The sequence below is a fragment of the Melospiza georgiana genome, chromosome 14, assembly GCF_028018845.1.
Source record: "Melospiza georgiana isolate bMelGeo1 chromosome 14, bMelGeo1.pri, whole genome shotgun sequence".
Lineage (NCBI taxonomy): Eukaryota > Metazoa > Chordata > Aves > Passeriformes > Passerellidae > Melospiza > Melospiza georgiana.
Genome location: NC_080443.1, coordinates 7872611 through 7889027, shown reverse-complemented (window position 1 = coordinate 7889027; position 16417 = coordinate 7872611). Strand labels below are relative to the sequence as shown.

General features: G+C 43.1%; 1 protein-coding gene across 1 annotated transcript in view; it reads left to right on the top strand.

Annotated features, from left to right (window-relative positions):
- The window catches only part of MYLK3 (myosin light chain kinase 3), a 33738-nt gene that overhangs the window by 2965 nt on the left and 14356 nt on the right, over nt 1–16417 (top strand). The window contains exons 2-3 of the mRNA XM_058034368.1: nt 14124–14214; nt 15448–15874. Of these exons, the coding sequence (XP_057890351.1) occupies nt 14124–14214; nt 15448–15874 (518 nt within the window). The remainder of the gene's footprint in view (nt 1–14123; nt 14215–15447; nt 15875–16417) is intronic.

The window sequence follows — 16417 nt, the reverse complement described above, 5'->3', positions numbered from 1 at the left end:
CTGAAATATGTGAGATTTTCTCTTGCTTTTTTTCTGAAGGAGTGCAAATGAAAGATATTTTCAGGACTACAGAAGGTGGCCCTAGAACCATAAAAACAAAAGAGCTAGGTTTTTTCTGACTAGTCATGTCTTGGGGCAAATAAGTCAGTACTGCAGTTATCTGTCTCCATGGCATTCTGTGGCTTGGCTCTGTGCAGATCAGAGTTAGTGTTTTGCAATGAAGACTATAATGAGATTCAGAATATCTTGTTTCTCTGTAATTGATCTGTTGGGTGACTGAATAATTCTTTCATATTCATTACTTCAATTTCCTTTTCTGTGAAATTAGTGATAATGGTGCTTCTCTTCTGGAAACACATTGAGGTCCACAGGTAAATGTTATCTTAGCTTTATTTTGATTTATTGGTTTTCCTTGTCCTCAGTGCACTAACAGTCAAAACCAACTTTGTTTTGGATGTCTCGCATTGGATTACATCACTCTGGCCAGTTTACCAAACTCATTATGTTTATCTCTTGGAAAATCATCCTTTGTTTTGTTCACAAAGCTAGTACTCAAATTCATGGAGCATTGCAAAGGGAAGGATGCTTTTGGAGGCTGGGACTGGCAGAGAACACATAAGGATGAATAGTCTTGGACCACATGTGCAATTCTTAGTAAAGCTGGTGAGAACTGCTCTAGTGTGTAAGTTTAATGTTAACTCTAGGGAGAGCTCTCTTTTCCCAGTGTCAGCCTGCAGGTCAGGTTTGAGCCTGTCCCAGCAGGATCTGGTGGGTGTGTGTAAGTTCTGAGGTCAGTGGTTGCAGGGGGAATCTTGTTTGTGTATTTGTGGGATGAAGCCTCCTGTGCAGTACCTGGGGTACTGTGCTGTGCCTGCTGCTCTCAAACCAGGGGCTGGCTCGGCTGGCTGGGCTCTTGTGGAAGGACTCTAACCCCAGGCAGCTCTGCAACAGTGCCCTGCATGTTCTTACAGATTGGTTGGAAATCTGTTATTGCTCAGAGGTTCAGTGGAGGGGGGAGCTGGTGCTCAAGCAATAAGATGAGGCATTTTTTCTCTGAAATTAATTGGACTCATAGGAGAGGCAGTGACAGGAGTGTTCTAATGTGTGCCTGAAGATCAAGGCACCTGTACTTCCTTCAGGCTTTTGCTTTCTGGAGCTGAACAGCTTTGATGTTCACCTAGATCAATCCTTTTAACCTTAGTGCTGCTGCTGTCTTTCTTCTGATTTACTGGACCTGATTTATTTTTTATCCTCTTTTAGGACACTGCCACTTAATGAGATATTTGAAGTCACCTAGTAATTCCCATAAGTTAATCTTGATGCTCCTCTCCTCATTCATGTTTGTGATTGGGGGTAGGTGTCTCACTCTGTGGGGTTTTTCTGGAGGGCTAACATCTTGCTGCTTTTGCTGCTCAGAGATATTTTTCTGAGTCCTGTGTAGAGTTACTTGGAACTCTTCAGATGCTGTTGGTTCACATCCTGAGCTTCCTGTTCTTGCACTGCACAACAATTACCTTTAATTTCTTTAAGCAGTTGTCTCCTGTTTTGTGAGTTGGTGCTGGGACTGCAGAGCTGCAGATGGAGATCAGGCCTTGGCACCTGCAGTTCAGGCTCCTGCTCACCTGGGAGTCACTCTCCTCTCTCCCCAGCAGGGCAGCTCTGGGATGCAGGCTCTGGACAGTCCATGTACTGCAGGGCCCAAACAGCCCTCCTGATTCTTGGCAGGCTGTGTGCACACTGCTGTGGAGAGCTCACAGAGGCAGACAGACTGAAAGAAATGAATGGAATTGGTAAACCATTCTGAAGGATTGGGATTTTCAGAAAAATACACGATTGACAAATTTCTGAGCATCTCAGTTGTTAACACTGTCTCCCCAGGCTTTGTGGGTGCTCAAGAGGAAGATATCATGTGCTCCAATTTCAATTTTGCACCATAGTGGTCTGCAGTCTAAATATATTCTATTGAGTATCCTTTCAGACAGTTCATATCCCAGAAACTAAAGTAGTAAACTATATATAGTCTGTGACATTACAAACCAGGTTTGTTTTCACCTTCTCCATGGCTGAATTGAGATAGCAGGAGCTAACAGGTCGTCCTGCTGTTGTCTTCTATATTTGTGCTCACCTTTCACTCTCTCATTGCTGTCCTTGTTTTGTTGTTCAGGCTTGAGCAGCCCATGTGCTTTCTGCTCACCTACCTTAGGCATATTTCTGATTTCAGGTGCTGAATGCTTCCCTTCAGAGACCTGATTCCTTCCAGCACTGCCATTGCATGGTCACTGATATGGTCTGGGGCTGGGCAGAGTTGGAAAGAAATGCCTTTTTCTATCAATAACTCTGTTCTGGATGTTTTCTTGATGGGTTCCTGTTCCCAGTTTCAGCTGAAGTCCCCAGGAAGTGGGGGAAGCTTCAGGGTTCTGGTTAATTCTCAGTACCCCTTTAGGAATCAGCACAGCTTGGTTTGCATCTCCCTTGACCTGTCTTGCTATAAAAAGAAAATAGAAAATTGCTACAGATTTGATGACTGACTGACCTTCTTGTTTCTTGTTCTTTATGCAGAATTATCAGGTTTAGGGCCAGAACACATTGTCACAAGCTACCAAATGTCTGTGGGTCACCCCACTGTGTGAGGCAGTTGTCACCTTGGCCAGGAGGGATGGCCTGTCTTGGCAAGGCAAGTAGGAAGCTGCCAGTCATTGCTGTGGGACACTGAGCTTGTTTTGGGGCACTTTTATCTGTTTTATGGTCAGTGCAGAATCCACTTTTCACTGGATTGATTCAGTTTACACAAATTTTATCAAAATTTTTCTGTTTCTCCTTTTGTGGTGGAACAAGAGCATGAGACCCCTGTATTTCAGCATCTTCAGGGATATTATGTAGGGACTCTTGCCAACTGTAATTTGCTTACCTCTGCAGAACACGACAGCAGTATTTTTCAGCATCCAGCCTCATGTTTTAACTCCTCTCCTAATTTCTTGCACTGAAAAGGTCTTGATGCACTGTTACTGGATTTCTAGCTGGCACTGCCCTACTGCCCATTGGTGGCAAATACTCCTGGTATCAGCTAATATGAAATCCAGACCATTTATATCCTGGATCTTTTATCAGCACTGTTATTGCTTGCTTTCCTCTGAGTGATTTTGCCTTTGTGGTGCCAGGCCTTGGGGCTGTTTTTGTAGTCCAGCACTGATAATCAGTGTGTCTGTTTACACTACAGCTGTCTCTGCAATGCAGCTGGAGATTAATTTGTCACTGATCTAACAGCAGAATTCCAAAATCAATGATTTATTTGTTTTAATTCAGGAGCCTCCTGTGAGTGCAGAGAAATGTCTGTGTGGTTGAGGAAAATGAATGTTCTGGTGTCTGTTGACTGCTGATTTAAGGTAGCAAGGAGGTTCAGAAGCAAAACTTCCTGAGTCCTGATAGAAGCCCTGCAGGGAAGCACTGGAGGGTATTTGCTGTTTTGGGAGTGGAAATGGCTGTACCAAATGTGCTCTGGATTTCTGCTCTTACTAGATACTTGTGCTGAGATACTAACCCCAGATGGGAAGATGGATCTCTGTGCTCAATCATACCACTGAAGCCCTCATTCCAGGCTTCTCATTCACACCCAACTGTTCTTAAGCTATCTGCTTCAGAGAGATAAACTTTAAAAATTGTCTTCTCATTCCTTGTTGTTAATTGCCTTCTGCAATTCCACTGGCATGTGGTATAATGTTCCTTTAGGGAAGCTTTTCTGTAGGTTACATTCTTTTGTTTGTTTCCTGTATACTTCTTCCAACCTGATAAAAACCATTATATTAGCTGGAGATGTTTTTCACAGCTGAGATGGATGCAGCAATTTCTGTGCTTTTTGCCAAACATTGAAACATTCACCTCAAGGACAGCAAGGGGCTTCTATGGAGCTGTGATTACTGAGAGGAGTTTGCAAAACCACCACTTTTTGTACACAAACTCTTTAATTCTCAATCTTTTTCAAAGCAGTTTGTGTTGAGACTGATGGTTATTAAGCCTGAAGTGATGGTTATTCCTGTATTTGTGAATGATGTCAAAGCAAAATACCAGAGATCTAAATCAGCAGGTGAATATATAGCACATAACAGACTTCATTATAGGCCAGATAAGTATTTACTTGATCTAAAATTTTGTTAACATGGTGTTTTGGGTTTTAGTGAGGAATAGCAATATCAAAGAGTTTTTACTTAAAAAATCTCCTACTGTTAAATTCCTGCAAAGAGCATTATTAGCAAGCAGCAGTGAATGCAGTGCTTAGTGTTTGTTGTGCCACAGCTGGGAGCTGTCAGATGGGATGGTGGGTGAGAGAAAAAATCAGGGACTGAGACCCCAGCTTGCACAGACCTGACATGATGGCAGGAACTGTAAACTCCACTGGGAGGAGTTCCAAGGGTGTGTGGCAGTACCAAGGGATGCTGGAGTCCAGTTGGATGGTTTTGGAGGCTGCTTCTTGCAAGGCTGCCTGTGAACACTTCTGTCTCTTAATTCCAGTGCAGTCCAGCATGATTTGAGGTGCTTGTGTGTTTTACCTGTCACAGACCTAAACCACTGCAATGTAAAATTGTGCTGAGGTGGTCATACCTCAGTCAGTATCCAGGAAGGGGGCTGGAGGAGAGTTCTTGCATTTCAACCTTGTGAATGTAAGTGGAGAAGCAAAGAAAATAGTATCATGTGTTCTGACAATTGTCAGTCATGGTGGGGTGAAAGGTGGAGTTGGAAATGATGGTAACAAATTAACAAGTACAGCTCTGAGAGTGCATTTTTGTTGTATCTTTTCAGACTTGAATCTAAAAAAGATCTTCTGAAGTAAGAAGAGAGCAGAAGTGCAGAAAGTGCAGTTAGGGGATTTCATCTTCTCAAACAAAAGCATGTTGCTGGCAAAGTAGAGGCTTTTCTGAGGGATTTGATTTGAAGCCAGTCAAATTTCAAGTCAGCAAGAACAATTGTGCTGGTTTTAATGTGTTTTGGAGCAGCAACTCTGTATTATGTAAGTTTGTTTTTCAAAAAGTTGACTGTCTAGAAATAACCCTTTCTTATGCAACAGGTCTGTTCCCTGTGTGTGTATCCTGAGAGCCCTATCTCATCACTCCATTGAGGAGAGTTTGCCTTTACTGGTTTTATTCCTGTTGGCATTACTGCACAGCCAGGGTCACTCTCCTGTTGTGGCAGATCCCAGTGACACAGAATTTCTTGTACCTGAGCAAACTGCATTGACAGTTTTTGCTTTGGCAGGTGTCAGGTGGACCTCCCAGTGGTACTGAGAGAGCATCCAGTAAGTAAGGACTCTGAGGGAAGCTTTTGTGGCTGACCCTTAAAGTCTGCAGGCTTTATGAGGAACTGACTGCATTAGATATAAAACCACTGAAATTCAGGGGAAGCAGGAACAACATGAAAACTTTGTTCAGTTTCCAGGGGAGAGGTCTTTGGAGGGTGTGGAGGAGTGGGAGGGTGAATCCTTACCATCACACTGAGGAAACATTCTCAGTTACCACTCTTCTGCTCCATAGTTGCTTAAAAATAAAGTAAATTGAAAGGATGAAAATTTCATGTAATGAGCTTTCTAATGTAGTTTCTGTGAGTAACAGACTTGGTGGTGAGGAATGAGCTCTGGGGTCAAGTGAGTGAATGTGCATAGACAGCAGGTGCCCTGTTGGCATCCTGAGAGGCTGAGTAACCTGGTGGAAGGACTGTGGGCACATGGTAAACAGTGTTATCTAGAAATCTCATCACTTTGATGTAAATGAAATGTCATAATTGATCTGTTCAGCTCTGCTGTCAGCTGCCTGGCTGAGATGCATTACAATAGTGCACATGGTATCAGGTTCAGTAAGCTATCCCTGGCTCTGCTGCTGCCTGCAGACATCCTTAGATTCAGTTGTCTGGAAAATAATGAAATGGAAGTGGGGAAGGAAGGCAGGACTTGCAATGGTATTTCCTAATTAACTGTGCTAGCAGTTTTCTCTCATTCAATACTAGAAACCCCAAATTTCTGTGGTGATTGTTGGGAGTACCTGGCACCAGAGCCATGTTGTGACTGAGGCAATATTGACTTGTTCTTGCCAGGGTCACCTGGGGATACCAACAGTGTTCCACAGATCTTTTTAGTGGGCAGGTGGATTTAACCAACAGGGCATGAGTGATGTATTAAATGTGGAGTTCTTGGCCTTCTAAAGCAGCTGTGGTCCAGTTCCCAGGGTGAGGATCTGGACTTTGCCCTGGTCCCAGCAGGAAAGCCAGCCATGGGCTGGGTGGATTTATCCAGGTTGATGGGCATATCTTGCCTTTGGAAGTTATTCCTCTGAATTAGAGCCACTGCCTCCTTTGTGTTTGCTGTTACTAGATTTGCTCTGTTGCTGCAGCATTACCCTGTGGATATAATAAATTTACCTTTTGTGCTGTTCATGAGAAACTAGGTTTAGTATTTCAAAAATTTACCCTAAAAAGGTTCAGTTACCCTTTCATTTGCTGAAGAGAAAAGTGGGAAATGTATGTTAATGAGCTGCAGCAATTAGATGTAGATTAAGTAGATTCTCATTACAACTTGAAAAAGCTGACATCTGGTTTCTAAATATGTAAAAGACATTTGTAAAAAAATTTACTTTTTTTCTTGCCTGAGCAGTGTTTATCAGATGTAGCCAGACTGCTTTGAGCTTATTTGCTTTGGTTTTCCCTTTTGTAATCTCCTGATTTTTTGCCACATTGCATTTTCCATCTCCTTGGAACTCTATTGCACTGCAAACTTTTCCCAAAGCCTTTAAGTTCTGTATTAACCTTTGGCCTTTTATAGGCCATATAAAAAGTTATTTTTTCACTTTCTTATGTATTATCAGCCATCTCCAGTTTTACAATGTTGTTGGAAGCAATGCAACAATCTAATGAGATGATCTGTTTGAGCAGCTGGTTTTAACCTCTGTGACATTTCTCATTTGGGGTATCAGTCTCTGCTGTCACTTCAGTACATGGTGTAGATTTTTTTTTTAAGATTTTGTTTTCTATTCACTTCATCTTTGAGGATTTTTTATTCCTTTGGGTCAGACCTAGCAAGGAGGAATTGTAACTAAACTGCCATATGATAGGTTTTCTGTGTTGAATCTGAATTTTTCTCTTGTTTCGTGACATCTCTCTCCCAGCTGGGAATGTGTGTGAGAGGTGTGAGCCAAAGAGGAATAAACTCTTCTCCCCCTTGAGAATAGAAATCTCTGTGGCACCATTGCTTCAAGGTCACTTGTAGTTGTGTTTCTCCAGCATGTGTGTTCTTTTCTCTGCCTTCCTGAGATACCTGATACCTTGGAGGTGTTTTAAAGGAATCAGAAAAGTTCATTTCAGTCCAGCAGACAATGGAATCAAGGCAGTTGCCTGCACACTCCAGATCCCAGTGCTCATTTTTTGTTACCTGGAAGAAATGAGCAGGAACCCACAGGAGACCTATTGTCATCAGAAACTTTGTTCAGGTTACACCCAGACAATGATGGACTTTGTGGGTCACCAGTTTGGGCAGTGACTGAACATAACTGTGCTCTCTGGCATTTGCTGTTCACACAGCACTCTGTAAATTTGGGGGCTGAAGATGAAGCACCCTGTGTTGTGGTATCTAAGTGCAAAATGTCCTTGTGAGCAACAGCTCTTCACAAAGCAAAAGTGACTTTGATAGGCTGTGGCACTTGTAACAATGTTTTTTGTGGTGTCAGGCATTTTAGGATTTTTCCCTTATTTTTGGTAACTATTGAAAGGCTTGGGACTAGCAATGGAAATAAATACTCTCTGCAGGCTGCTCAAGCAAGATCTGAACACTGGGCACTGAATCAATGTTCTGAACAACAATTGCCTGCTTTTGTAATTCAAAGCAAAAGGAATACAAGGGGTTTTGCCAGTATTTGAGCATATTATCATCCTGAAGGCAAGACAAACTCTTAGACTTGCCAGAGCCATTTTTTTCTGGTTGTGTGTTTGCCAGCAGTGCAAAAGGAGAGAGAGTAGAGGAGAAAATGAAAAGAATAAAGAATAGTGGACCTTAACTTTGTGACAGATGTTTAAAACTTTTTACTTTGGTCCAAATGAGGTTTCCTTCTCTGTCCTTCATCCCATCTGTAATTTTGCAGCTGCTTATGGAGGCCCAGTTTGATGTAAGCAGTATAATAGGTTAAACAGCTGTATCAGAGTAGGAAGCAGTTATGGCTGTATCTTCCCTGTTCCTCAGACAACACTAGCAAGGAATGTTTGCTGCATATTTTTAGCAAAAATTCTCCATAGAGCATTCTTTCAAACATCTCTCAGTGCACTGTGTGAGCAGTTGGGTGGTGAAATCTGTTCCATGTGGCTGGAAAACACAGTGCATGTGGCTGAATCCAGAGGAGAAAGGGATGGGATTTTTTTTTTTTTTTTGAAGCCTCACTTTTTGCTTTACAAAGCATTTACCACAGTAAGTGAGGAGGATGAAATCAGCAGTTACAGGAATAATAACACTAGATAATAACAACTGGGCAGCAATCATGCTTTTTGCTCTCAGTTGTTAAATAACTAAGAGAGCAGCTCAAGGTTTTGCAGGACTCCTGTTTGCCCCCAAGCACAGCCAGTTGTGTTCCTGGTTGTACCTGCATTGTTTCCTGGCCCTGTGCTGTGCCTGGAATAACACACTCTTGGTGGCAGCTTGAGTTCTGTGAGTGCAGCTGGGGATGACTTTCTGTGGCTAAGCTTCCTTGTTGAAGTATCTCCTCTGAGTTGTCTGACTTTAAATACAACACTCTCACTCCCTTTGTTCTTGTTCCTAACAGGACAACATTCAGCAGGTACTCTTGATTTAGTGAGTTATGTTGGTTGTTTTTATCTTTGTCATCAAGCATGTTTGTGGCTTTGAAAGAATTAATTCTTTGGAGGCATTTGGCTAAAAGCTCTTGATTCTTTAACTGCAGTAGTAGAGTTGCAAGGCATTTATTGCCCATGTCCTAAACCTTCAAGACAGAGCTGAATATTTTACTGTGTTGTATGGGATATCACAAAACTTACACCATTCTATCCCAGACCACTGGGAAGACCCCAATGACTTTAAAATACCTTTTTGGTCAGGAGAAGTGACATGGCACAAAGTGCCAGGTTTTCTTCTCAAGTCATTGCTTGGTATTCAAACTCTTCTGTGGAGGTTATGAACAGTCCAAGGCTCACAGCTTTGGCTGTGTTTGGTAAAGGTGGTTATTTGCCTCTAAATTTCACAGAAACACCAGGTTGGCTATAATTACATGATGGCCTTGGTAGATGTAACACTTCTTTTAAAGTGTAAATAAAAATTCTCATCTTACAGAAGTGGCAAGGATCCAATATTGTCTTGAGAGGGGAACTTTAATGCTGCTACTACTCTGTGGGAAGGGTTTTAATGTCTAGAATGTTGTGTCATACAGGAAATTCACTTTTAAGAGTGACCTTTTCCTTCCATGTACACTTTACAAGAAATGAGGAAGGGACTGGAGGCAGAGGGGTGCTGGGGATCCCAAAGGCTTTGTTGTGGTTCCATTGTTTCCCTCCCTGCTCAGCACTCAGCAGTGCAGAGGGACCCAGGAGAGCCAGACACAGTTGTGTGACAGGGTCACATCTGGCATGGGACAAACTGCTCTCTCTTGATGCCACAGTTCATCCTCTGTGGCAGAGAGCTGACTCCCCTTCTGTGTGCTGCTGTAAGGGTACATTCATTAATGTTTCTAAAGCATTCAGAGCTGTGGCAGTGGAGCCTGTGCAGTGTCAAGTGACTTTTTCTGTTCTCTAGTGACTGTAATTTGTATAGTAAATATGCTGTGATTCAGAAGTGAAAAGCAAATCAATAACAAATCCTTTAAGATTTATGATTTAATAATTTGCCAATAGTTAGACTAATTCTGCTGTGCCTTCATTATAATTTCTTTTTTTTGGTTCATTTTTATAACCTGGGAGAAAGATTTAATTTTAGAAGTTTCAGTTGACAAAGACATGCTGGTGCTAGATATGTATTTCAGGTCATTGTCATTGTACTCTATTTTTAAGTTCAAGTGCCAGCCAGCTGAAAGAGCACCCTGTGTCTATGCTGGGCGTTCTGCATCCGTGCTACAGAGCTGAATTCTTCCAAGCTTCAGCACAAGGCCAGCCAGTTCACTTTTATTTTTTTCTCCTGTTTAATGAAGGGAAATGTTCTAGCACCTTTTCATTATCACAGAACTAAAACTGGTCATGAAAACAATCCCCCTCCCTCCAGAGGCCTGCCCAGGCATTGGCCATTGTTAAGATGCTTGCCTATCAACAGCCACTCGAGAAAGAATTTTAAATGGTTTTGTGACGTCAAGAAGGCACAAGAAAACACAGTCTGGTGCCAAATTGCCTCCATCATTGAAAGCACCCAGTAAGAAATAGATAACACAGAAATAAATCTTTTGTGCAGTAGCTATCTCACGATATGCTCTAGCGACTCCAGTAAGTGAGCTTGTCTGGTGTAGGAATAGCTGAAGAAAATGAACTTTCAGAGCCTCATTTTCTAATTTATGATTAATGCAAAGGCAGCCTAATCTGTCAGACTTCCTGCTGTCTGGACACAATGTCTGTGGGGAGCTTGGACCTCGCGCAGGGACACGCCCTGACCAAGTTTCAGCCTCCAAAAGTGAACTGTTTGAGTATGGTGGACAAAAAACTCTATCTCTTGAATGAAAAGATGGACAGACTGCTGCATTTCCAAGAAGACCTGACAGGCAAACTGCAGCAAGTGGACAGAGGCATTGCTGCTGTAGGAAATGGCATTAACAAGCTCACAGTGTCCCAGGCAGCTCCTGGTGGCACAGCTGCAGTGCAGGAGGGCCCGAAGGAACCGGACAGCGCTGCCCAGCCTGATGTGCAGAGCATGTGCTCAGAAGTGTTGAATTTGATGAAAGCTGCCCAGCTAGATGCCTCCAAGCATAAGGAGAGGCTGGCAAAGATAGAGAAAAGGGTTGATACCCTGGATAAAGTTATTACATTTGTGGGAGAAGTATTAAAAAATTCTAAAGTAGTGGATTTTATTCTCAAAGGCATTGTGCCCTGGAAGAAGGGGAGCCTGCTGGAAATCCCTCTTGAGGTTGGTTTAGTTTTACTGTTCTTCATTTCACTTTATGACATAGCAGGGCTTTAGGCTCTCCTGGCAATCTCTTGCATGACGTTTAATTCAAGTTTTCCTTTCTGTATTGCTGGCACAGGTTACTGCTGGGACCTTTGAAATTCAGGGCTCTTAAGGCAGGGAGCGAGCTCAAAACAGTGTCTGAGGTTCCTGCAGGGTGCTGGGCAGTCCTGGAATGGCTGTGAGCAGGAGATTGCTACTGGAAAGGAAAACTCAGCTTCTACCAGTGCTGAAAGCTCAGCAATGTCACCCAAATTAGTGACTGAATTGAGGCCCCACTAAAAAGTATGACTAACATACTAGAAGCTTTTGGTTTTTTTGAGACAAGCTTCTATTTCCTTGTTCGTTGACAAATTCTGAGCACAGCACCAACTCCTGAGACCTGTGCTGACTTATGTTCATGTTACTGTGCAGATTTACACATCCTTAGAGATCTTAGTTGTCTTCAGCTATATTTCTGTGATGCAGCCGTGACTTCATCAGCTCCATTGCCATCATTCACTCCTGCAATCAAGTAGTTCTTGTGTTTGCAAGTTCCCAGACATCAGTTCCCAAGCATTTCTTAGTAATTAAGGACAGTGGATGAGGAACAGGCAAGAGCACTACTTAGCTGATATGGTGTTTGAAAATAGATCAGCCTTGTTTTTTAACAGTTGCAGGCATCTGGAATTAGTTCTAGGTAATGGGAGTTTCCAGTTTTCACTGTGGCTTCTACCCCACCATGGGAATGGAAGAGGAAAACTGCGAGGGCTGGAATATGTTTATTCATTCCAGATCTGCATGTATGTGGAGATGTGATTACAGTAAGAGAATTTATCTCAAATGACAATGTCCATTGATATCTAATTCAAATATTTTTCACCAAAGCTGTAAAATCCTTTGATGAGGAAGTACATCTAACCCTTTAGAAGAACAGGGCAGTGTTTGATGGCAATGTACCTTTCCAAGCTTTCAGTGCTCTCCTGGTCTCCCTTTTTAAGTGCCAGAGGCTGATAAGTGAGCTGGCCTGTTAGGAGACAGGAGAATTTATAAAGTGCTTCCATTAGTGTTGAGAACAATAAATCATGCATTAGTTATCAACCTTAAATTGGGATAGAGATAAAGTTCAGTTCCAGCAGTCCCAGCTTAAGTTCTACAGGTTTTTTGAGAAATGGCAAAGTCTGATAAAGCTGTGTTATTACAGTCACTGCAAAATGCCTGGAGACAGATACTGTCCTTTGGTTTATTTTGTGGCTAGGCAGGTGCAGATTGAGGTGGAATGACCTGCTGGTGACAGCCTGGTGGACTGGGAGGGGCTGGAGGTCTGTGTCCCAGGCTCCAAGCTGTGCCTTGGCTGGAGAACAGTCAGGGTGTAGTGGGTGAGCACCTCTATGGCAAATTTTGCAATATGACCATCATTGTCCTCCTTCTTTGTTTCTGGTCACGAACACTTTTTGAAATTGGAGCATGAGGTCAGTTATAAAACCTTAAGTCCATCCTTTGATCCCAGACTGCTGAGTGATATCTGAACTGTCTCGAGTTAGTGAGGCTGTGGTGAACGTGACCTGGCTGGGAACTGTGCAGAGAGCACAGGTGAACAAATTACCTTGTGCTGAGCCATGTGCTAACTTGGGGCTGCATTTTGCAGCCTGTTCTGTGACAGCAGCACAGACCTGTCCAAAGAGCTGCACAGTTGCAGGGGGAGCACAGAAAAAGAACTTGCTGCCTGCTTGTTCCTGTTTTGCAGCCTTTGCTGTTTGTCCCAGGGCTCTGCTTATCGGGCTGGCCTGGGAGTGGGGAGGTCCTGTTTGCATTTCTGGGTGAAGCTGTTTGTGACAGCATTCCAGGCATGCCTTGGGAATGCTTGTGGAAGAAGTTTTGTGGGGTTGGAGTCAACAAAAGGCTATGAATTGAGCTTCCTAGGTTCCAAACCTCTAACTTCTTACTTAAAAACCAGAAAAAAAAGCACCAGCATTAAACTGTCACTTACCCAAGGCTTTCTTTGCATGTAGGATTGTGCCAGAATAATGTTCACCCTGGTCATTGTTGCAGGTTTGCTTAGAGCTGTAATAAAAAGGGTAATGATTTTTTCCTACTTTTGCTCTTTGGGTGTTTTGGTTTTTTTGGTATGGGAGGTGGGGAGGCTCTGTTCAGTCTGAGGGTTGGTGCATGAAATCCTTAACTGCTTTTACTAACAGGTGAAGGGCTGATGTGTAGCTGTAATCAGTTACCTGCAGAAATACTTTGTGTTGCTTATTTGCTTGTACAAATCAGGATAGGAGACTAGATCATCACTAGATTTTTAACTGTATGTCAACCACAGGAAATATTATGTCTTTCCCTAATTTTGCTTTTTGCTACACAGAAGTCAGCTGTAATTTGGTTTCACATGTATTGCTGTCTGAGGTCTTTAGTGGTCCTGTTACAAAATATCCCTCCTCTCAAATTAATTGGGGGGAAAACACTGCTTAAAGATAAAAATCTGCTTCTGTTTTTAATCATTGTAAAGGTGACATGTGAAATATCAAGCGCATACACAAGAGTTGATCTAAAGCTAGATGTTCTTTTTTGGTACCACCTCTTATCAGGTCAAATAATGGAATTTTTGGGTACCTTGAGACAAATATGTTTTGACAAATGTATTCAAAAACATTACTTTTCATTCTGTCACCAGCCAAAAAGCAACAGAAATACAGCATCATTACTTTTTCTACTGTCTCATGTTTCATATGTCATACTTTTTAATCAGTGTGAGTAGATGACAGGAGGCAAAAACCCTGACAGTAAAAATTTTGGAAAGCAGTGAGCTAATGTATTAATCTGTTATGGTGTTTTAAAAGTCTCTCCCTGCAAAGGCAGGGAGAGACTGGAGGAAGGAAGTAAACAGAGCACTGACTAATAATTCACAAGAGGTGGAACTCTCCGTTTTTTCAGAGTCTGAATGCCTCCATAGCTGCAGGAACCTCGTGGGAAATAGACACTCTTGGCTGTAACTGTAATTTCTGTGTTCCCCTGTCATTTTTAGGCCAAGGATAAGTCTGAGGAGAGTGGTGCAAAGCCTAAGCATGTGCTTAGTAGCAGAGGAACCCAGACTGAAAGCAAGAAGCCTCTGGAAGGTATGTATCACTCCAGGCATGCTGCAAGCTTTGACTCCAGAATGTGCAGCAGACAAACTGGAAATTAATAGCCTGCTATTTCCCACTACCTGAATTACTCAGATGTAACTGAGTAACTTTGCCCCTCAGTACTGGAAGAATGGAATTGTTCTCACCACCTTCACAAGATGATTTATCCCTAGGATCAAGCACCACAAAAAGCTAGAAGATACAGAAATTAAAAGGAGCACTTTTGTTTAGCTGAAGAGCTGGGGTTTTTTGAGTTGGGTTTCAGTGAACTGAAATCAGAGAGCAGAGCTTGTTTGGAGATACTGTGAAGATAGTGGCCCTATACATAGCAAACCCAACAAGTTCTTTTCCATTAATATCTCTGGAGCAGCCCTCCCTCTTCCCCCTCTCTGAAAAAGGGATGTGTTGACACTAGAATATCTTTTTTTGATCAGCAAGTTTCCCTGATGTGTCAGGGCCAGATTCCTATTTAGGTTGCATCTGTCAGGGCACTGCCCTGTTGCATCCACTGTCAATGCCTGTGGAGCTGCACAGGGGTGAAGGTGATGTTGAGCAGGCCCTGTCATGCTGCTGTCTTCACAAATTGTCAGTGAATCCTTATGGGCAGTCCCCTTTTTAGCTTCATGGCTTTGGAAGTGACAAAAACAAAGCAAATGTTCACAATTCTGACCCAAAAGCTGCACAGAGTTGTGAGCAAACCTTGCTTGCTGGTGATCTGGGCATGCTGAATGTTAATAATCACAGCCACTGTCATGGGAAGGTGATGGAGAACCTTTTAATGGAGAACCTTTTGTGCAGACTGCAAGTAGGCTCTGTCTCATGCCTCAGTGTCACTTGCAGTCCTGCTGGGTTTGTCCCTACTCCCCTAACTGGGGAGAGGGGTGTGGATCAAGAGGGTCCTGCAGGATCTGCAGTGCCTTAAACTACCTGTTATATTTGCCCACAAAGTGATTTCAGGTTTTAGATGCAATGAACTTGAGCCTTGCAGCTTTTTTGTTTGCTTTAAGGAATCCAAGTCCAGCTGGTGAATCTCTGGTTTTAAGCCATGAGCATGAGTAGTATCTCCAGCCTGATGGTGTAAGGATTTTAAACCTTCTGGGAGATTTATGCTATCTTTTCAAGTGTAACTCTGCAGGTTATTTTGAGAGGTGTGTTGCTTTATTCCTCCTCTGTTTCGCCATGACTTTTGCCAAGGATAGTTTATTAATGGATTCTTTTATTCAGAGACAAAAAATGTGAAAAAGCTGGATGAAAATAAGGGAGCGTGTGAGAAGGTGACCATTTCCAGTGCTATAGCCCACAAAGCTGACTCCAAACCCCAGCTCAAAGACAGGACAGCCCAGCAGCAAGGGGCAGAAGGTGCTGGCAAAGCACAGAGCTCTAAGAGCTGTCCACAGCAAAAGAACATCGATGTCAAAGCTGGGAATCAACACAATGGTCTTCCCTTCGTACATCAAGATCCTGCAGGCAACCAGAGCACTCCTGCTGAAGGCCAGAAGGGGGACAGAGCCCCAGGCCCTGCTGAGTGCCACAGGCAGCTCGTTCACCAGAAGCCTGGCAAGAATGAAAGCAAAGCTGCAGCGTCCCGGGAAGCTGCGCCCTCCACGTCCAGGGCCATATCTGACACGGGCTGTGAAGTGACACACACCAGGTAATGGCCTTGCTGGTGGCTTTCTGGGGGACCTGGAACCTTTCCATGGGTTACAAGGGAGAAAAGGAAAGCCAGGCCATTAAAGGAGGCAGCTCCTGTGTGGTGGGAGAGGAAGAGAGACCCTACAAGGGTTAAGGCAGAAGACTCAGGGGGCCCTGGGTGAAGTTCTGTGCAGCCCAGGGCTCAGGTGGGACAGAGGGGTTTGAGGTGGCAGCACTGACACAGAAAGGTGACCACCACAGAGGAGCTCAGGTAGTTATAAACCACTCACTCAGGTAGTTATAAACCACTCACTCAAACCACTCACTCCCTCCCAGCTCCTTGGTTTCTATAGCCATGGGGGTGAAAGGAATTTGAGATATTTATTAGTGTATGATGAAACCAAAGAATTTGTGTTTGTTCTCCTCAATGTTTTCAGTGTTTTGTCACCTAAAGATTGTTCATTTATTCATCTCTATCAGGCTAATATTTTCCTCATATAGGTGTGTCCATTTTCCTTTGGCTTATTTATCTGGGATTTTATTTTAATCCCTTTTATTTAAA